The sequence below is a fragment of the Perca fluviatilis genome, chromosome 16 (genome assembly GCF_010015445.1).
Source record: "Perca fluviatilis chromosome 16, GENO_Pfluv_1.0, whole genome shotgun sequence".
Lineage (NCBI taxonomy): Eukaryota > Metazoa > Chordata > Actinopteri > Perciformes > Percidae > Perca > Perca fluviatilis.
In genome coordinates this window covers 27,478,823-27,502,173 of record NC_053127.1, presented here as the reverse complement: position 1 = coordinate 27,502,173, position 23,351 = coordinate 27,478,823, and the positions used below count along the sequence as shown (strand labels likewise).

The following is a 23,351-nucleotide window of genomic DNA, read 5'->3' as shown; positions in this document are numbered from 1 at the left end:
TTAAAAAAAATTGTATTTAGAACAAAATGGGATTTTTTTCTGGGTTGTACTCATAATGTATGGAAAACACCTGCTCCAAATATGTATATATATATATGTACACACAGTCAAGCCCGAAATTATTCATACCCCTGGCAAATTCTGACTTAAAGTTACTTTTACTCAACCAGCAAGTCTTTTGTTTGACCGGAAATGACACAGGCTTCTCCCAAAAGATAATTCCAAATAGTCCAAGTTGTTGTAAAGCATCCTAATTACCCCGATTCATTGGGAACAGCTGTTTTAATCAAGTCAACAGGAGAAAAACAGAAGCTCTCTGCTGTTGCTTTGTGGACAGTCATAGCTAAGACAAAGGAGCTCAGTGAGGACCTGCGGCTGTGCATTGTGGCTGCTCGTAAGTCAGGAAAGGGCTATAAGACGATATCTAAATGTTTTGAAGTTTCAGTGGCTACAGTGCAAAGTATTATTAAAAAAATACAAGACGCTCCGCACTGTGAAAAATCTCAGAGGACGTGGTCGGAAGCCAAAAGTGACACCTGTGCTGGCCAGGAGGATAGTGAGAGAGGTAAAAAAGAATCAAAAGATCACCACCAAGGCCATCCTGAAGAATCTGGACTCTGCTGGTGGCAACATCTCAAGGCAGACAGTCCAACGGACTCTACACACCGCTGGGTCCCATGGACGCAGACCAAGGAGGACACCACTTCTCCAGATAAGGCACACAAAAGCCCGCTTGGCCTTTGCAAATGCTCACCTGGACAAAGAAGAAGACTTCTGGTCTTCTGTTTTATGGTCAGATGAAACAAAAATTGAATTGTTTGGCCACAATGATGTAGCCTTCATTTGGCATAAAAAAGGAGAAGCCTTCAACCCTAAGAACACCATCCCCACTGTCAAACATGGTGGTGGGAACCTAATGTTTTGGGGGTGTTTTTCAGCTGGTGGACCAGGGGACATAATCACAGTAAACGGCACCATGAAAAAGGAGCAATACATCAAAATTCTCTACAACATCAGGGAGTCTGCAGAGGAACTTGGCCTTGGGCACCAGTGGACATTTCAGCACGACAACGACCCAAAACACACTGCGGAAGTGGTGAAGAAATGGTTAGCAGACAAACATTAACGTTTTGCAGTGGTCCAGCCAGAGTCCTGACTTAAATCCAATTGAGAATCTGTGGAGGGAGCTAAAGATCAGGGTGATGGCAAGGAGACTCTCCAACCTGAAAGAGTTGGAGCTCATCGCTAAAGATGAATGGGCAAAAATACCAGTGGAGACATGCAAAAAGCTGGTCAACAATTATAGGAAGCGTTTGAGTGCTGTAATAGCCAATAAAGGCTTTTCTGTTGATTATTGAGAAGGGTATGAATAATTTGGACATGCCACTTTTTGCTCAAATGTAAATAAAAGATGTGTAATTTTTTTTTTTTTTCCACAAATGATGCCTCTTGTACATCGTATTATTATCTTTTGGGAGAAGCCTGTGTCATTTCCGGTCAAACAAAAGACTTGCTGGTCGAATAAAAGTAACTTTAAGTCAGAATTTGCCAGGGGTATGAATAATTTCGGGCTTGACTGTCTATGTATGTATGTATATATATATAGCTCTGTAAAGGCTCTGTTGGTCCTCCTGATGTAAGGCCTGGGACATCAGTCATGGGGGGAAATGGTCTGTGAATTGTGTATAAATTATAAAATAAACGTATTTACATAAATCCAAATGAGGAACAAGACTATAATTAAAAGGCAAGATTTAATGGTCATCGACACTTGTAAACTTAAAGAAAAAAATCCTCTGAACAAGTTAACAAAAAACATGTTTAATATAAATAATTATGATGTGGATTAGTTGAGTAGAGCCAAGAACAGCGTTCATCTGAGTCTGATTTGGAATGTGGTCATGACTCAGAGTGAAGGTGCATTGTGTTCAACATTTCCTTCTCATTATATATTCAACACCGAAGCAGATCCACTCTGTACAGTTTTTGGAGATTGTCCACGTGAAGTTGTTTTGCTTTGCTCAAAATGTCCAGATGGCAAAAGTGAGTCGCTGGAAAATACATACAGGTCTTTTTCAGCCCACTGTACACAAACGGGAACCTGTCACTTCCACCAAATACATCTGTTCTGCTTTTGCAGCAGTCCTCCATGTGCAGGTTGGATTTCTCACAGGGCTCGTCCACATGTGCATCGATTAAGTCCATAGCGCCAGTCTTTAGTGGTTCACCGTAAATAATATTCAATGGCAGCTGAGAATGCAGCAAAGCCTCCACATCCCAGCACCCCAGCCTTCATACCAGCTACAAAACAAAAAAAATACATTTAAGGACACAAGAAATATACTACCTTTAACTTAAAACATAAAATATATAATATACCAGGTTACATACCACGAAGTCCAATGGCTCCTCCAGTAACACAACCGCTGTACACTGCGTTCTTCCAGTCAGATTTACCTCTGTGCTACAAATGGAAAACAGACACAAGAAATAAGTTACATTTGTTGTGCACATAAAATGGAGAGGGGAGTGGTGTGTGTGTGTGTGTGTGTGTCAATTAGAATTACCAGTTAGCATAATGTTATATCTGAACTGTAATCATTTGGATCAATGGTGTTTTTTTCAGCACATCACTTGGAAAATCTTAAACAGCAATTTAACACCAGAGGGCGCTATCAGACTATTTTGAGGAGGTTAAAAAAGCAGAACACAACTACCATGCTGTTCCCAAAATATCTCTACAAAAACAATATGGCGATTAGCATTTCCTTAAATACTCTTTTTCTGTTCTTTATAATTTCTGTCCGAGTGCCATCAGAGAAGCCAAAGAATACATGAAGCCTTGTTACGTTATCCCTGTGCATTTTTACAACATAAAGCAAATAAATATAATGCTCTCAAGTCAAAAAATCATATGTACAATTCCTAAAAGATGAGTGAGTAATCACAGTTACAAACATCAGCAAAGGTGGATCACTTATCATTTATCAACCTTCACAGTGACACATGAAATAATTCTGCAGCGTTTTTTACTAATTCCCCTATAATTTGACCACAAATTATGTATTTGGGTGTGCTGCGTTGGTAAAATCATGTAACTCTAAAAGCTCCCATCAAGACTAATGTGACGCAGCCTTGTTGCAGTTTGTAATTGTAAATAAGATACCTAAGTTATTAAGATTGAGTTTAAATTCTTGTACACTAAGCGTTTACATTATTTTGTCTATTCCCCATCTGAACTCATTTATTCATTTGTTTTGAGCTCCTGCCAGACATTCTGCTCAATTTAGTATTCTTGTAGAGCAATTTAAAAAGAATTCAATGGGATATAATTTGATTTAATCCTTAAAAATCTTAGCACACAGCCGAGTGGCGTGTAAAATCATATTCACCAGATTCCAAAGTCTTGATTTATCGGAGCTTATGAAGCTGTGTGGTTATATCCAACATCAGTATGTGTCACCCCACCACCACTAGCCCCACATGATGAAAAGATAATAAAGAGAAGTGGTGTGAGTCACATACTGATTCTATGATGCACTCTGTGCAGGAGAACATGGCGCCCACAATGGCAAAGTTCTTGGCGTACGACATCCCCCTCTGGCCCATGTCTTTGAGGACTTCTCGTGCTGTTGGAGTTTTCAGAGGGTCTTTGGGGTCGAAGCCAACATTGGTATCGATGCCAGCAGTGAAAACACCAAAAGCTCCTCCGAGGACAAACCCTGTGGAGAACAAAAAACACCAACATGAGTGTCTGCACAATAAATCACAACAATATTTACAGACTTGAGGAATAAACGCATATGAATGCATACTGTTGAGCTACTCTCCACTGATTTGAGAAATATTACTGCCCTTAAGACACACACACACACACACACACACACACACACACACACACACACACACACACACACACACACACACACACACACACGGTTTGTGGCACTATCTTTGTGTGGACCCGTCATTGACATAATGCATTCCCTAGCCCCTTACCCTAACCATCACAACTAAATGCCTAACCTTAACCCTTACTATAACCTAATTCTATCCCTAATCCTACAACCAAGTCTTAACCCTCAAACAGCCCTTTAAAGTTGTGGGGTCCAGCATTTTGGACCCACAAAGCTGTCGGGACCACGCAAGTATACTGGACTCTCGGTTGTTGGACCCCACAAATATAGTCTCACACACACACACACACACACACACACACACACACACACACACACACACACACACACACACACACACACACACACACACACACACACACACACACACACACACACAAAACAACACGTATTTATAATGTTAGTGTTACCTCCCACACAGGCCAGCACCGACTTGAAGGCGCAGCTCTCCATTCCCCTCTCGATCATCTTCTGCTCGTCGCTTTTAAAAGGCACCGGCAGCCCCCCCATAACGCCGGGGCTCAGCTCCTTTACGGGCCGCTTGTCCCCGATAAGATGGTCCAGAATCATACTGTATTGAATCGGTGGGCTGTCCATACTCGAACCAGCCGAAGCTGGACCTTGTAAGTCGGAGGCAGCAGAGTTTGCAGCACCCGTGGAGGCAGCCATGTTTGTCAATGACACAGTGCTGTAGGTAAATGTAGTCAAAGACGAGCGGGCGCAGATTCGTTACATTTTGTAACGTCTGTTGATGTCGGAAAACGGAAATAATATGACCATATACAGATACATATACACATAATAATGAACAGCAGCAGAAAACATATATACTGTAATGCGTTAGGTTTTATTCTCTCATTTGTTTTTGTTTTATAATTCGTGTCAGCACATTCGACACAAAGTCAACCTGCCAGTGTGACTGGCAGCTGCTTGTTTTGTTGAAACCTTATGATAACGGGTGTGTAGCTGAGTTGTTTTGCGCTGTACATGTGTTTCCACCTAGGGCTTGGTTTAATGGATTTTAAATCTGAGAAAATACATCGTATCCCTAATGAATCATATAAATAAATCATCATTTGTTCAGCCTAAATGTAGCCTATAATTTTCTGTTGCAGCTGTGTCAGAGATTTGCGTATCCATCCTATTTACGTTAAGTAAATGGAATTGCGTTAATCAAAAGAAAGACTACATGTCCCAGAAATCTTCCCGAGCACTGCGCCAAACATGGCTTCACGCGCTCCACCTACCGGGTAACAGCACAGTCCGGTTTGCGGTGACACTCATGACTCGCGTGTCCGCGGCAGCAGCAGCAGCAGCAGCATCCTGAACAAACAACAGCAGCACTGCCGCAATACTGAACAGGTGAGATAACGCTAGTGGATAATACTCGTTTCTTTCTGACAGTCTAGCATTGTTCACCTTTTCACCAGTCTGCTGAGTTGAAATGTGTAAACTTTACCGTCGAACGCTGCTGTCAGTGGACATTGACCAAGCTGTGGAAGAGAGAGAGAGTCGCTCAACTGACTTTGATGACCGCTTGCTTTTTAGCAACATTAAACAGTCACAGTAAACGTCTCTGTTCCTTTAATTTAACGACTAGTCATTCTGAAGCAGACGTGTCTTTCCTGATACGACAACGTCTGTCATAAAATTAGCCAAAGGAGAGGTTGTTTTCACAAGTGTGTCACTGTTATGACTGTGATGTTAAAAGCAAATAAGTGGAATTGTCACTGGCGGATACAGGACAATTATTTTCATTTTACATGGCTTTTTTTTCCAGTTTACTTGCTAACGTTGCACCGTGCGAAGTCGTGAGTTCAACAGGATTCTTTCTCGATCATATACTCCCCATCTGCTTTTATAAACATTCCTTTTATTGGATCAACTCATATTCCACTACAATTAACTTAATAAAAGTCTTAATATAGCCTAATGATAGTGTTTCGTTGCCAAGGGATTTTTGTTAGTGTGGTCTTTTACCTGAAAACTCTATGAATGTCCACCTGTGTGGAGGGACATGTCCATCTATCTGAGAGGTCAGCGAAGATACTGCAGCTTACACACAACCACCCTTAGAAAATCCAGAAACTAAAATGAAAGTCTGTGATTTATTTTTGATTTTGCCCGTTATATTTTCTTTAAATCGTATTTTCCAAGATGAAATGCTGCTTCAAAGCCTTATCCACACATCCAGGAATACATATCTAAAAGGAGAAATGCTGTGGCTTTTATTTATTTATTCATTCATTCATTATTTTATTATTTTGTTGGCCTAAAAGTAGTCAAATGTAAATTTCAATTCCCCTCAGGTTGCTAAAAGCCCCAAATTCTCCCCGGAAATACAGAGCACATGACCGTGTGGCCCCCAGGGGTAAGTGTGGCCCTGAACTCCTTCTTTTAACAATATCTTACAAGCATTTGAATCAATGAAAGTTTGCTTCTTAGATCTCTATGTACAGTAGCTAGGCGCTGTTTAGCACCTTTAGCTTCTTCATAGAGGTTATCGTACTTTCCTTTTAAAAGAAACCCAGGAATGTACAATACATTTTTCCAGCTGTACTGCTTTGTTTTTTTTATGTACATTTCCCATTTATTGCCATTGCCAAGTTGCCTTTGGAGCCACTTCAGTGCGCTCCAAGCAGTTTTTCTTCACATGATCAGCCAGCCATTTGTTCCTGATTAGATCAGTGCCATGTGAAGCATTCAAAGGCATTGTTGTGTTTGATGTAGTTATTTGTGAAATGTTGTTTATGTTCTGTTTAATAGGTTCTTAATGCTTAATACAACATAATAGTAATAATAGTAATAATAATAATAATAATAATAATAATAATAATAATAATAGTAATTCTTGTAATTAGTAATTCTACTCTTGCCATGTAACATTTACTTGTAACCTACATTAGGCTACCAAAGTGTACAGCCCACTATCTAGTGATGCTTGAATCATAAACCTTTTCTATTTTCATAGCTTGCTGTGCAGCATAATTGGACATTGCAATAAGGACAAAAGGGTAAAGTAAAGTTGTAGAATATCCCAATTGCAGAGCTTACGTTGTAGCCTTGTGTTTATAGAAGAGGCCAGCCTTGCAGTGGTACATGCATTGGTCCTTTGAGAGAAACCACATGGGCAACAAATGACAGCTTTCACTTTCTTCTGTTCCTTTTGATTATGCCAGGAGACGGGATAGTTCAAATATGAGCAGTGCACCAGTCATTTATGAGGCAGTCAATGTGAATGTTGTTTGTAGGTAATTATACCCTTTGTTTTTCTCATGGTTAGCTGTCCAAGAAGGGGAAATAGTTGGAAATCTGTCTTTGGCTTCAGGACAGGCTGTGCTAGACACAAAAAACACCAAGGGAGGCTGGTCCTGTATCGGTGTAATGGTCGGAAGTCAAACGATAGCACTACGCAAAGTGGATACATCTGTTTTTGACATTTACTGGTAGGTGTTGTGTGAAGAGGCTCCTGTCTTTTCTGTGTCTATGAATGATGTCTGTTGTAAGTAATGGAAGCTAGGAAACCCATCTGACAACAACTAATAGGATTGCTAAATTTGCAATCGGTCTGTTTGAATTTGTTATTGATTTCATGACTTTGTGTTGGTCATTAGCCTCTCTTGCCTGGACTCATACTTAGCATGTCCTTGCAGAGCCTGAAGCAGTGGATCTCCCTCGTTTTTTTTTCTATAGCTGCTCTCATCCTCTGTTCAACTCATTAGCCATGCAGTTCCTATCATTGGCTTGCTATTTATAGCCAGAGGTTGTGTGGGGATCACCCATATCCAGTTATACAGCCAGCGGTGGTATATAGCTTGTTTTTGTTAGACAGAAAATGATCCCTGGTGATCTCTCCTTGACCATTCTGTTCAACGGGAAGAAGTAAATGTATATATGAATGTATGACCAATCTAAAGGATATTCATGGTCTCCTCATTGCGGTCCAACACACTCAGGAATATCTCCTACCAGTGCTGGTGTCCTGGATTCACTTTTTTAACTACACGCAAAGGGAATGTGAGTAGAAAATGGTCTTTTATCCACATGCTGTAACTGACATATGAAATGAGTCGGGTGGGGGTGGGGTAAGAACACTTACAGTGACCTTGTCCAGCTGTTAGAAGAGTGATAAGGGTGAAAAGCAGATACTGCAGTGATGTAGTCCTCTACCATGTACATCAGATGCTCACTGCTTCCTTCCGATGCTCAGATGAATGAATTCACTTCTTAGTTACTCTCTATACCACCAAGGAGATACCACTATAATAATGACTTGTTGGCTCGAACCAAAGACACACAGGCATGGGGACCACCAGTACCCCAATATAACCAACAAGAAATGTGCTTATGACTAGTCTAAAAGCTGCGTAGAGATACAGTCTGCAATTTCCATGTCCTCATATGTGGACATACCTTTTTAATTTATTTAGTCAAAGAAATAGTGATCAGGTATTTATTTATTTTTCATTTAAGATGAAATCAAGACTTTAGACTTATATAAATCCTTACTTTGACTGAAAAAATGACGATCACCAAGTTGAGCTTGCATTATTCTTGCATTGCCAGACCTATCTCCACAGCGCTGTGGAGTAAGGTCTGCCTCCTCCACACATACTGTACATTCTGGGATAGGAAAAAAACCCCGCTATGTGTTGTTTTCATTTCTTTAAACCAATCACAATGGTCTTGGGCGGCACTAAGCTCTGGATGCAGAGACGGTGGTTGAATCTCAATTCTCTTATTTGATAGCTCCTCGGTTGAACCGGAAGTTGTTCTGTCCGTCCTTCGTGAAGGCCGTCTCAAAGCTCTTATTCCTGCTCCGAGGCGCGAGGATCAAGCACATTTATTCAAAGAATCAGATGTAAACCAGGCCCACTATCTTTGTGAGGGATCTCCAAGGAGCTATGAGCGAGAATACACGAGAGCAGCCTTCCCGGAAGCCATGCAGCCGAAAGGCGTTGCTGACCCTGCTTCTACAGCTGACAAATTTATGTGACGTTTCAGAGGAAAGGACGTCTAATCCCTCTAAAACACATTTCCTCCTTTCATCTCTCCTCTCATGATTTCCTTCCGTCTCTCCCATGCTTCCTCAGTGGGGCGGACTAAGACGCGAGGAAGGGAAGAAAGTGGAGGAACCGTGGATGCAAGTGAGATTCAGCCGGTGGCTCTGCAAAATGTTCTCGGGAAGGAACTTGTTTTGGTGGTGCATTTGCACCCCACAAAAGACGCCACATGAAATATTAAATTAAGTTACCTGTTTGCACAATACAGTAATGCAAGCTATTTAAATTAGCTAGATACATGGTTAAACGTAATTTGCTTTTACAAGTGTATCGCCGTGTGTATTTTGTCCATAGCAAATCCATGCCCAATCGGTCTCAAAATGTCCCAATAAGAGAGTAAATGCCGTAAACATATTCTTCCCCGAAAGAACCAAGCAGGCCTGCCTTGTTTCACGATCCAAATTTTCTTCAAAACGTGGCATTTTCAGCATTTTCTGTCGTTGATCCAGACTTAGATTGCATGAAACTTTGGCCACAAGGACCCATAGGTGAGATGCCCATCTTCATTAAGACACTTTAATTAGGATCGTGGAGGCTGCTGAGCTGTTCCAATTTCAACCTGTGGGCTAAGTTCATCAAGTCCAGCTGTTGCTGTGTAGTGTAAGTGTTGGCTTCTAATGAGCTGTCAATCAGTGTTATGTTCCAATTCTGTGTTTAGAATTTTGTGTCCAAAATATTCTGCAGGTCTCTTCACAGTAGAAATGGCCTCATTTATAAGCTTTGTGATTTTTCATTATTAGGCATGACAAGCAATCTTTATTTGCAGAAGTTTGAGGTAAAATGTCTTTATCGCTAAACAAACTCACGAGTAAATTTCAATTTCCTGTTGGCTTTGTCAAAGCAGAGCCGTTTTGGAAGCCTGTGCAGGTCAACAAGTGCACAGAGTGTGTCCTGGTTCATAAGGGGATCAACTTAGCAACAATTTTCCTGGCATACATTATCAGGTAAAGCCATTAGGAATTAAGGGGCAAAGTGTTGCTTAAGATGCAAGTTTTCTCCTTGAATGTGCCTATTGTATTTTTTTTAAAGAATCAAATGTAAACTACGCCCACTATCTCTTGTATTGATTCAAAGTGAGAGGTAAATAGATAATGTATAATACATATACACTAGCGGTCCAAAATGTGGGGTCATTTAGAAATTTCCATTCCACTCCATTATAGACAGAATACCAGCTGAGATCAGTTGCATTGTTTTTTTTAACCAGTGCAGCAGTTTTCAGATGACATTATGTGCTTACATAATTGCAAAAAGGGTTCTACAATGTTTTCTCAGTTAGCCTTTTAAAATGATATCAGATTAGTAAACAGAATGTGATTCTGGAACATTGGATGAATGGTTGCTGATAATTGGCAATGTAGATATTGCATTAAAGTGCCCATATTATGAAAACCCCCCACTTTTTTTCTGGGATTTGGGGTGTTATTTTGTGTCTCTGGTGCTTCCACACACATACAAACTTTGAAAAAATCCATCCATGCTGTTTTGAGTGAGATACAGTTTCTGAATATGTCCTGCCTTTAGTCTCCTGGTGAGCTGGTCAAAATCGGTCCGGCTTGTGACGTCACAATCCGAAACGAGCTAGCATGCTACCTCGTTCTCAATAGCAAAGCAGTGCTACAACACACACAAGTTCACCATAATCTACAAAAGAACTACTTACATGTGCGCCCTCATTTAGAAGTCTCCCAGCTAATCCTGCCTTGTAACTGACCGAAGTTGGAGAAACAGCCTTTCTTTTACTGTCTCTAGAGTTAGCTAGCTGACATGATCTACATCTGAGCTACTGCGCATACGCGAGTGCTATCAAAGATAGTACAGAAGAAGAAAAGAGGTCTCACTCTGTAGCTAAAACAGAGACCAGGTGAAAAGAGGATCTACAGCAGTGAGAGAGAGAGAGCTGTGCAGTACAACAAAAATATGGTGTTTTTTGAAAATTAAACCATGTAAACCTATTCTGGTACAACCTTAAAATACAGTTATGAACCTGAAAATGAGCATAATATGGGCGCTTTAAAGATCAGCCACTTCTTTCTACAACAGTCGAGAACCCTTTTGCAATTATGTAAGCACATAATGTAATCTGAAAACTGCTGCACTGGTTAACAAAAACAATGCAACTGATCTCAGCTGGTATTCTGTCTGTAATGGAGTGGAAATGTCTAAGTGACCCCAAACTTTTGACTGGTAGTGTGTATATATATATATATATATATATATATATATATATATATATATATATATATATGTATGTATATATGTATATATGTATATATGTATATATGTATGTATATATGTATATATATATATATATATATATATATATATATATATATGTATGTATATATGTATGTCGTTGCTTGGTCGGTTGTTGATGGTACCAAAAAGATGCGCTGACTGGGTATTGTTTATGAAACACAACAGCTAAAGCACTTCATGCATATACAGTAGCTTAAATAATGGATTTGTGAGTTGTTTTTTTTGCCAGAGCACTCTTGTTTGTCTCTATCTAACCTAACTTTATTAAGCCTTTATAGGTGTGAATGTTGACCCTCTTGTTTGTAACAGCATTAGCTTTAGCTTTCACCCTATTCAGCATGGGGATCTTAGGAAAATAATAATATGGTGAGTAACACATTTGTCTTACCCAGTCTCTTATACACACATTCAGGGAAAAGCACTCTGTGATTCGAGAAGAAAGAGTTGTTATCTGTCCTCAAGAGGCGAGGTCTGGTCCACATACAGTTGGAGTGGCACGTCCTTTATTGCAGTGGAGGATGCTTAAATTGAGGAGATAAGAGGAGATGGACCGATTGGAGCAGGATTAAGCACTGCTGTGGCATTCAGTCAGTTGAATAAATAAAAGCGCCCCTATTTCTGATAGAATAGGAGGCCTCCCAGTATGCTGTTAGCGTGTGATATTTTAACTCAATGCTTTTTCCTTGCAAAGGCACAGATGGCTCTCAGCCTCCACAGCATTGCCAAGCTATCTCCACTCAGTTTAAAGCGTCATCTATCAAAAGGCCAGTACAGAAACACACCACAGTGGCACAGCAATGTTTTCTGTATGAGAGGTGTTTAGCCTAGATTAGCTGTGAAGGAAGGCATCGCCAAGCATCTTTTTCCTCTTGCTCTTTTTTTAGTTCAAGAACGTCCAGGAAACAGACTGCATACTTGACAAGCATCACAGTCTAGCTCACTGGCTCCAAGGAATGCTAGTGTTTCAGTAAATGGGTCATCTGGGCCACGTCTGAGGTAAAGCAGAAATATGGCTTTTCTTAATATGAATGTCAGGCTTCTTTTTGCTTCCACTTTAGCCTAAGAGCAAGAACAGTGTCTTGTAGAAGGGTGATAAGTAAGACACGGATGAGACAGATGATTTGATATTATTGAGTTATCCCATCCAGGTGAACAGGACGAGCGAGTTTACGTGTGTGACGTGTACACATACGTTGGGAGTGTCTTTCTTTCTGAAGGTTTGACGTATTTGATGTCTTTGTGGTCTCTCATCATACAGGTTACATTGAGCACACCCACAGCGCACATCAAATAGCTCTCATGCCACATGTCTGTGTCCTGTTGCAAACTCAAAAGGCACAGAGCAGGGATCGCTCGCCGCTCAGTTCTTTTAGTTTGGACAGTAATTCTACTCAGTAGCACAATACTATGATGTTCCATTGTGGAAAATCACTGGGCTCTGTTAAATGGTCTTTTTATTCCCTTAGCAGTTCTCATGGATTCTATGCTAGTGTTTCTATGGAATCCGCCCACTTGCTGTACAAGTAGCCAGACAGGAAAGCAGCTGAAGTTTTTTGCAATCTGGCTCTGACTGTTTATCAGACAAGAACTTTGACACCATCAGAGCAGGAAGTTTGGCCCTCGAGGGAGCCCGGCTCTGAGAAAGATGAAACAGAGGATGAAGCAGATGAAATATGCATAAGGGCTGTATCTATATCAGCTCCTACTACTTTATGCCTCGTGAATCCAGGACAGAGCAGTTTTGTTGGGGAGTAGTGGATTGCTGTAACTGCTGCGGGATGGCAAAGTTCAGTAATTCCGTGTTTAGATTGGGCCAAATAGATCAGAACGTGCATGCTTAGCCAGTTTTTATGAAGGGATTCATTTTGTTTATGTCTATCGAGATAATGAATTCCACAGGATTCAGTAATATCATCCAACAGCAAAAGTTCAAAAACTAAATGTGAAGGTTTTGTACTTTTTTTGCCATACATGAGATGAAGAAAGACATTTAAAGACATCACCTTAGGATGTATGAAACTATAAAGGACATTTTCTTTATATTCTGACATTTTCTAGACAGAACGATTAATCGATAACATAATTGGCAGATTAATCAATAATGAAAATAATCAGTTGCAGCCCTTATTACACACTATAACTACTACAGTATAACTACTTTGGATTTTGGCTAATTAATTTAAATGATACTATACTACTGTATATGTACACTAATTACAAATATTGGCTAATAGCCATAATTATGATGCGCGTGAGTCATTTTACTTTAAAATGTGTTTTAGAAACTTTAGACTTAAGCTGTTTATTTGTATAGAGTTTGTTTGTTTTAAAAGTTAAATGTATGAACACAATGTGAATGAAATTGCATAACTACTAAATTCTAAATACTGATCAAAATATCATGACAAAGTTTTGAAGTGTGAATATTGTATAACATGTCTTAATCTCTTTTTGGATATGAACTGTCACATTTAATAAGCCAGGATCTCATAGTAAGCACTTATTATTTTGAAAGTTTAAGAACCCCTGCTGTATAGGCCCAAAGGCCAGCCAATGTCTATATCCAGATCAAAGGAAATACTCAACTCAGCACTTTCCTCACTAACTCTGTGTTCTTCTCATCTCTTCTTGAACTAAAAGATGCTGATGTAAGCAGCAGCTCTACTCTTTGGGCCATTTCATATTCAAAAACTGCGACGTAGTTTTTTTTCTGTGTTTTGGTTAAGAAAATATAGTGTTGTACTAGAAGGCTTGATATGGTTCTTGCTTTACTCACTCTAGCAATAATTTACATCAAAGTCTCCGCACAAAGGCAGCTGGCACAATAGTCAATAGCCTGAAACACAATACGTACAAGAATACAAACCACTTATGAAATATTGCTTCCTAGCTGTAGGTTTAGGGTTCTCTATGCCCAGGAGTGCAATTTGAACCATTTAAAGTCTGTTAATATTTGTACAACTGTAGGCGTTCTAGTGTGTTTGGCATCTTGGCTTTGCTCACATTCATCTCTCACAAATTGCTACTGACTGCAGAAAATGTCACACATTTGCTGCATTGTTTTGTGTGCCAAATTAGGCTGCAACTTCGCCGATACCGCTTTTGGGAAGGAGGTTTGTGCCCTGTTGCGTACTAGTTTCAGATCCCTTCAGACTAAAGGGGAAAACCATAGGGAGAGCAGAGACTGTCTCACAGCATGGGCTACAGACTAATCCCACACACTTCCTGTTTCATTTTAGCTGAGATAATGACTTTGCACACACCGCTTTCTTAGACCCAGGTGCTGTACAGATGCTTCAGAGCTGTCGACGTAGTCAGACACAATTAATACATTTAATGCATGCATGCATTACACATATTGTGTCAGGTAAGACCGATATTAAGTAAAGTGTTGATCGTACAGTACACTATATGTTTATGTAGCAACAGTAATCTGGCCTGGACTCACATTATCTGTCATGCAGATGTTGATCAGATGTGCAGCTGCTATTATGGGAAGGTGATATCAGTAGCAGCAGTAGCAACATATCAAAATAAACACCAACAGAAACAGAAGCAAAGATAATAGCTGCTTGTGGCTGGAAGACATTTATTGGCAGTATTTCGACACACTATGGTTGGTAGCCAGATGTAGTTCATTATGTAAGTTTGTCGTAGATTAAAATAAATTCTGCACTCTCATATTAATCCATCTTTAAATTGTCTTGATGCAGAGCAGGAAAAACAGAACAGTTGAATGAAATCTTGTTTGGCTTAGCCAGTTCATCTTCATTTTGTATACGTTTTAAAATGTAAAATAGCAGGTTATCGTGAAAGTCTCTCATCAAAGCTATCATGCTCAGTGCACAACTTTATCCTCTCAGAGATCCATTTTTCAAATGAAAGTGCCTACTGTGACTGTAAACAAAAACACCTTTATTGAATCTTTCCTTATTTTGAGTTTCACAAAAAAAATCAGGATTCACAACCAGAGGCCTTTAGTTCACCGAAGTGTTAATGGATGAAGCTTTAAAGTCCAGTGCTCAAGAGCAAATAGTATTAGACTGGAGCCAAAACATCAATGAACTGCTAGATCTTCAAAGATGTTTGCAGCTGACTTAAAGGTCCCATGGCATGAAAATTTCACTTTTATGAGGTTTTTTAACATTAATATGAGTTCCCCCAGCCTGCCTATGGTCCCCCAGTGGCTAGAAATGGTGTCAGGTGTAAAGCGAGCCCTGGGTATCCTGCTCTGCCTTTTGAGAAAATGAAAGCTCAGATGGGCCGATCTGGAATCTTCTCCTTATGAGGTCATAGGGAGCAAGGTTACCTCCCCTTTCTCTGCTTTGCCCGCCCAGAGAATTTGGCCCACCCATGAGAGAGAGACACCATGGCTTTCAAACGAGCAAAGTGGCAGTTCGTCAAGGCCACACCCTCACACTCCACCTTGCCCCCCTCCCCCCCTCCTCCTTAATAGCTGCAGACACAGAAACGGCACCTACTAAGGAAAGCTTATTGTGGGACTGGCTCTAGTGGCTGTAATTCTGCCCCAAGGCTGAATTTCGGAAAAGAGACTTCAGATACAGTATTAGGGCACCACTAAGGTCTATGTAAAAGAGACTTCAGATACAGTATTAGGGCACCACTAAGGTCTATGTAAAAGAGACTTCAGATACAGTATTAGGGCACCACTAAGGTCTATGTAAAAGAGACTTCAGATACAGTATCAGGGGACCACTAAGGTCTATGTAAAAGAGACTTCAGATACAGTATTAGGGGACCACTAAGGTCTATGTAAAAGAGACTTCAGATACAATATTAGGGGACCACTAAGGTCTATATAAAAGAGACTTCAGATACAGTATTAGGGGACCACTAAGGTCTATGTAAAAGAGACTTCAGATACAGTATTAGGGGACCACTAAGGTCTATATAAAAGAGACTTCAGATACAGTATTAGGGGACCACTAAGGTCTATGTAAAAGAGACTTCAGATACAGTATTAGGGGACCACTAAGGTCTATGTAAAAGAGACTTCAGATACAGTATTAGGGGACCACTAAGGTCTATATAAAAGAGACTTCAGATACAGTATTAGGGGACCACTAAGGTCTATATAAAAGAGACTTCAGATACAGTATTAGGGGACCACTAAGGTGTATATAAAAGAGTCTTCAGATACAGTATTAGGGGACCACTAAGGTCTATATAAAAGAGACTTCAGATACAGTATTAGGGGACCACTAAGGCCTATATAAAAGAGACTTCAGATACAGTATTAGGGGACCACTAGGCCTATATAAAAGAGACTTCAGATACAGTATTAGGAGACCACTAAGGCCTATATAAAAGAGACTTCAGATACAGTATTAGGGGACCACTTTGGTCTATATAAAAGAGACTTCAGATACAGTATTAGGGGACCACTAAGGCCTATATAAAAGAGACTTCAGATACAGTATTAGGGGACCACTAAGGTCTATATAAAAGAGACTTCAGATACAGTATTAGGGGACCACTAAGGTCTATATAAAAGAGACTTCAGATACAGTTTAGGGGACCACTAAGGTCTATATAAAAGATACTTCAGATACAGTATTAGGGGACCACTAAGGTCTATATAAAAGAGACTTCAGATACAGTATTAGGGGACCACTAAGGTCTATATAAAAGAGACTTCAGATACAGTATTAGGGGACCACTAAGGTCTATATAAAAGCATCCAAAGAGCACCATGTCTTGGGACCTTTAATGTTCCACAGTTAGTATAAAATGAATGGTGTAGCTTTTGTAACAAAAGTGTAGCTTGACATTACATTTGTAATCCAACAGTTTACAAATGAATCTTAATTTGGTGGGGACTGTATAATAAGAGTGGCCTCTACTTTCAGTGATCATGGAAAAAGCAGTATTTTAAGCCACACACTCACTATCATGGCATCATTGCACATTTTACATGTGTTTTCACATCCTTTCCGAATCGTGTTGTGTCTATGTGGAGAGACTGACTCAGTGCTTTTTCCTGTGAAGGAAAAAGGAAGAGAATAAGAAGCAGGCGGCGCTTAGGTCCTTCAGCGTGCCGGCTGCCACCTCACCTAGTTAGCATCCAGCCACATGGCTTTATGTTCCATCATTATTTATTAATGTTTTGCCTGTTTCATACTCTACTCCAGGGGTCTGCTGTTTCCTTATTCACCCTTTCAGCAAGTGTTCAGTTTTAATTTATACAAAGGATGTTGGCAGTATAGAAGCTTATTCCAGTTGGAAATTCTTAGAAATGTCCTCATACCTAAATTGGCTGTTTTTATGGCTGAGAAATGGTCAGTATGCTGGTCATTACTGGTCTCTAGTGGTTCTTCGCTTTTCCTCCCAGTCCATGTTCTATATTTGGACACCTTGCACTGTGTTTTTGTTCAACTACTGTATGGCCACTTACCAATGGAATAGGGATGTACTTTTGGCTGAACTGGTGACTCCCAGAAGTTTGTCTGGTCAACTGATCCCCTTACTTTTCATCTAGCACCAACCTCATGGTGGTGGAAAAGTAATCTAGCATGCTTTTGAATGACATGTCTCGACAGCTATTGCAGGAAATTTTCACCTCTTCAGCAAGCTCACAACACTTGATTTTAAAAATATGCTCTCAGGTATGTTTGTCCAGCATCACAGGTAGACTGGAACAGAAAACAAAGTCACATTTGTTTACTGTAGGCCTGTCTCAACAGAATGCGTTCCATTTTCATTATAGAAAAAAAAAATCAAAACAGTTTTTTTTTCTAGAACTATGTTTGGAGATTTATGATAGATCATTTCTACAGAGACCTTCTAAACATTAGAAACAAGTATTTTCTGTGGTCATGGTAGTTGCCATACAAACTGGAACCATTGGCAGTGAAAAATCACATTTTGACAGCATTTAGCAAGGTTATAACATACAGTAGTGTCCGCCAGTGGCAACATTACAGAATCAGTGTAGTCGAAAGCATGCAGCATACGTCTAATCGCACACGAAATCTGTCGGCAGGGTGGGACAGCATGCGGTGCCTGGAAAAGCATTCTGAACTATTTATCAACCCTTTGCAGCGTCCATTTAAAAAAGCTGTTTTTGTGGTGGTGTATGGGTGTGGTCAGGCCAAGTTCCTCAGTTTACCACTTGCCACAAACTGAAGCCTGTTTCATCCCGGACCAGTGTAGTACACTTTCTACCCACATGCTCTATGGCCTTGGCATGCCATACGTTGTGGGATCCAAATTAGACCAGTATGGTAGCGCATAAAATGCAGACCCCTCCACAAATGATCCACCCTCACATTAGGACGTGTTTCTCAGACAAAGACTGGCTTTGTCAGTGTTGGTGGTGTTCGTTGTTTATGCCCAAACAGCCTACAGATCACTTTGGAAATAAAGAGCTCACAACAATGTCATAAATCAATCTTTTCAGTTTAATTTAACTAGACAGACATTATCGGACATAGTGCGCAAACATTTCACCTAAGCGGCACAAGTACTTGCTTGACACGGCTGTGGTTTTTAATTTAAGAATACAATGGAACACTTGTGTCCCGCCCACAAACCACAGACACACGTGGTCCTAGGTTAAATGAAATTGCAAACAACTGTCCTGAGAAGAAAGTGCAGACACCTGCATGTCTAACAACAGCGTTTTGGGCTGTGTGATCTAATAAAAATGTTACCCTTATTCAGACAGCGCATGGCCCAGTAGTCTCAAAGCCATATGTTGGAGATCTGTTCCTCCAGTCCTTGTCCATTCTCCCTTTCTTGCTGTGGGTTTTTCACGAGTAAGAAAAAGTTTGGAAAAACTGTGAGGAGAAAAACGTCCCTCTCTTCCTCTCTGTATGAGAGAGAGTGAAACGGCACATACAGCACAGCGGTTGGCAGCCTGCAGTACTTCCTCATCCTGACTGCTGTATTGAAGCAGACAGCCGTTACTCCTGACCCTTCAATTTTTCTTTCAGACGAATATTCTGATCTGCTGTGCTTCAGGGCACTCAGGCAGAGGGCAGGCTCTAGGACAGCGTACAATACCGAACACGTGAGTGAACTGCACAACTGTTTTTTTTTTCCTGAGCATTTTCTCTGACACTAATCTGTCATCACCTTCGTTCTCAATTCTCACTATCTTAAGCTTTTCGGTGATATTGGGATGAGTTTTTTTTTCTTCAGTCATTTTTTTTTTTTTTACAGCTTTATAGGGACAATGGAGTTTGAGATTGAAGATGTGATTGAAATAGGAAAGTTTGAAATAGGAAAAACTGAAGTCATTTTATATAATAAGTTAGAAACAACGTGACTGAGAACATCTGCTGCCGATAGTTCTGCCAGGCTTCTCACATTTTTGTCAACCACTGAAAGTAAAATTCTGACAAGGAAATGTGGCCTGGACTAAACCTTGCAACCTGTGAAGTACTCTATGCAGGAGTAGATTTTATCTAAGGTTTTACAACCATGGCTAACCGGATGTTGCTGTTTTTAGGCTTACATTATGCTTACAGTATGTTCATATTAATGTCTGTTAGTCTTTTAAAAGCTGAAAATGAAAACAAATGAGCCAGGCAGGAAAGACCACATGAGAGGATGTGATGACGCACAGTGACATTCAACCTAGCATCTGATATAGTTGTTTTTTAGTTTTTTTTTAAATACACTCAGGAGAATAAACTGTGCTTATTAAATCACTCATATTGCCTTAGGTGGTTATGCTTTGTTGTGTGTGTTGCATGGCTTGAGTCTTTTTATTGGTATTCTCTGTGGATATAATAAGTTATTGATTGTAGCAGTACAGTCAGTCACACCTAAATGCACTTTGCCTAGCATAATGAAGAGCCACCACAAGAAGTCTTTGCACGACTGCAGTTTCCCCCTCTGACAACTGATTTTTTTTATAGTATATACAAATGGCAGTGACAGTATGTTACTTATACACATCCTTGTGATGGGAGGAAGCATTTCACGCCCATCTGCTCCATATTCTACACATAACCTGCGTAATTGATGTGTAGTTCACATGGCCTGTCCTGCACTGTACCAGGGCAACCCGCATTTAATGTCAGAGAATGGTCAGGACTGGTTAGCTGGGATTTCCCTGTGTGATCTGAAGCGATTTGTGGTTGTGGCAAGCTGAGTCAGCCAAATAACATGTTGGTGCAATGAATATGTACATGCAAGACGGCATTTCCTCTGTAACCGTTTCATAGTAGTGGTGCGTTTGTACAGAATAATCATTGTTTTTGTCTCAACATCACATAAAAGAAATAACATGAAAGGACAACACTGAGAGACTATTTGCTAGCCATTTCTTTACGGCCTGCTTAACATTTCTCTCTGTTTCAAGGAGTTTCAGAGATACTGGGAGTTTATTCCATTCAGTTGCATCTGTGTATAAAAAGGTAGTTTTCCCATTGAGCTATTGAACCTAAAATCTTGAATCTTCCTTGTGTAATGAAAGCCAATTGTCTTCTCCGTCAGGTTTGTATTAGATGAGATGATGTATGAGAGATTGTTTCATCTAAGACCAAAGTGATTGGTCCGTTGGTCTCGACTCCCAGTGCTCCCAGTGCTCCCCTTATCTGCTTTCAGCAGTCCAGTCCAACAGCAACAGTCAGAAATAACTTGAGAAACTCCTCCACCACTCTGTCCCATATTCAGCCTTCAGCCTTTACATTCATCTTCCAGTTTTTGGAAGGAATATAATTAAGGAAAATGACAACCCATTACTTATGACTGTCGTGACTACAAATTATATTTGGTTTTGTAATTTTTTTTTTTTTTTTTTTTAAAGCAAAGTCCGTATTTAGCTTTTTTTTTGCCAGTCTTGTTTGAGGCATGATGTCATCATCCTACATGTTTGTTTTGTAAGAGCATGCAAGCTGCAGTCATCTTTAGCCGAGTTGCTTTTACAGGAAGATGCCCAACTCACACTCTGTGCCTAAACTCTTTGCTACTTCAAGTTTAAAATACAACCCGCCGCCTGTCTCTCAAAGACATTTGGGTTCCTAACTAGGCCATTGTAAAGTGGGACACAGTTCTGGCTCCTGAGGATCATATCTCTGCAGAGGAATATGGAGAGGTCATATTTGCAGATGTGAGTGGTCCAAAAAAGGTGCAAACAAAGTAGATTAGACTTAAACTATACAGGCTTTTGCTTTAGAGGTTTGCAATTTTTAACGTTACATTATGGTTTCCCAATTGCCTCATTAAACACAGTGCCTTGCGAAAGTATTCGGCCCCCTTGAACTTTTCGACCTTTTGCCACATTTCAGGCCTCAAACATAAAGATATAAAACTGTAATTTTTTGTGAAGAATCAACAACAAGTGGGACACAATCATGAAGTGGAACGAAATTTATTGGATATTTCAAACCTTTTAAACAAATAAAAAACTGAAATATTGGGCGTGCAAAATTATTCAGCCCCCTTAAGTTAATACTTTGTAGCGCCACCTTTTGCTGCGATTACAGCTGTAAGTCGCTTGGGGTATGTCTCTATCAGTTTTGCACATCGAGAGACTGACATTTTTGCCCATTCCTCCTTGCAAAACAGCTCGAGCTCAGTGAGGTTGGATGGAGAGCGTTTGTGAACAGCAGTTTTCAGTTCTTTCCACAGATTCTCGATTGGATTCAGGTCTGGACTTTGACTTGGTCATTCTAACACCTGGATATGTTTATTTGTGAACCATTCCATTGTAGATTTTGCTTTATGTTTTGGATCATTGTCTTGTTGGAAGACAAATCTCCGTCCCAGTCTCAGGTCTTTTGCAGACTCCATCAGGTTTTCTTCCAGAATGGTCCTGTATTTGGCTCCATCCATCTTCCCATCAATTTTAACCATCTTCCCTGTCCCTGCTGAAGAAAAGCAGGCCCAAACCATGATGCTGCCACCACCATGTTTGACAGTGGGGATGGTGTGTTCAGGGTGATGAGCTGTGTTGCTTTTACGCCAAACATAACGTTTTGCATTGTTGCCAAAAGTTCGATTTTGGTTTCATCTGACCACAGCACCTTCTTCCACATGTTTGGTGTGTCTCCCAGGTGGCTTTTGGCAAACTTTAAACCGACACTTTTTGGGAAATCTTTAAGAAATGGCTTTCTTCTTGCCACTCTTCCATAAAGGCCAGATTTGTGCAGTACCCGACTGATTGTTGTCCTATGGACAGAGTCTCCCACCTCAGCTGTAGATCTCTGCAGTTCATCCAGAGTGATCATGGGCCTCTTGGCTGCATTTCTGATCAGTCTTCTCCTTGTATGAGCTGAAAGTTTAGAGGGACGGCCGGGTCTTCGTAGATTTGTAGTGGTCTGATACTCCTTCCATTTCAATATTATCGCTTGCACAGTGCTCCTTGGGATGTTTAAAGCTTGGGAAATCTTTTTGTATCCTAATCCGGCTATAAACTTCTCCACAACAGTATCTCGGACCTGCCTGGTGTGTTCCTTGTTCTTCATGATGCTCTCTGCGCTTTACACGGACCTCTGAGACTATCACAGAGCAGGTGCATTTATACGGAGACTTGATTACACACAGCTGGATTCTATTTATCATCATTAGTCATTTAGGTCAACATTGGATCATTCAGAGATCCTCACTGAACTTCTGGAGAGAGTTTGCTGCACTGAAAGTAAAGGGGCTGAATAATTTTGCACGCCCACTTTTTCAGTTTTTTATTTGTTAAAAAAGTTTGAAATAGCCAATGAATTTTGTTCCACTTCATAATTGGGACCCACTTGTTGTTGATTCTTCACAAAAAATTACAGTTTTATATCTTTATGTTTGAGGCCTGAAATGTGGCAAAAGGTCGAAACGTTCAAGGGGGCCGAATACTTTTGCAAGGCACTGTATATTCTACTGTTTGGTTGTTGCTTACTTCCCTCCCATTTCAAAAAAAGGGGAACATCCTACATTTTGCCTCACTTCCTCATTTAGCCTAAACACAGATCATAGCAGGTCAGAGGATTAAAATGTGTGCTTGGCAATGAATGGTTCAGTAGCCTTGTAAACTGATCTAAAGGGAGGTGAACCATCCCAGCTGAGGTGTATGACTACCAGGCCAGGCAGGAGTTAGTCACATGATCTAGTCTAGAGAGGTCTTAGTATCATATGATGGGCCAGCAGGGAGACA

The 23,351-nt window shown here is 40.3% G+C and overlaps 2 protein-coding genes across 7 annotated transcripts in view; one reads left to right on the top strand and one right to left on the bottom strand.

Moving 5' to 3' along the window:
- Positions 1-1,735: 1,735 nt before the first annotated feature.
- On the bottom strand, positions 1,736-4,614 carry timm22 (translocase of inner mitochondrial membrane 22 homolog (yeast)). The gene is made up of 4 exons (XM_039776814.1): positions 4,328-4,614; positions 3,526-3,722; positions 2,392-2,464; positions 1,736-2,301 (listed from the first exon to the last, which is right to left on the bottom strand). Exons 1-4 carry the CDS (start codon positions 4,584-4,586, stop codon positions 2,225-2,227), a joined length of 606 nt encoding a protein of 201 aa, XP_039632748.1. The 5' UTR covers positions 4,587-4,614; the 3' UTR covers positions 1,736-2,224.
- A 557-nt stretch (positions 4,615-5,171) lies between these two features.
- The window catches only part of specc1 (sperm antigen with calponin homology and coiled-coil domains 1), a 90,158-nt gene continuing 71,978 nt past the window's right edge, over positions 5,172-23,351 (top strand). The window contains exons 1-3 of one of the 6 annotated variants that reach the window (XM_039776807.1): positions 5,172-5,279; positions 6,227-6,288; positions 19,195-19,271. The gene's annotated coding sequence lies outside the window, so the exon portion shown is untranslated. Of the gene's footprint in view, positions 5,280-6,226; positions 6,289-6,912; positions 6,932-7,855; positions 7,935-19,194; positions 19,272-23,351 lie in introns of those variants that run through there. The other 5 variants (XM_039776806.1, XM_039776809.1, XM_039776810.1 and 2 more) reach the window with 5 other exon arrangements.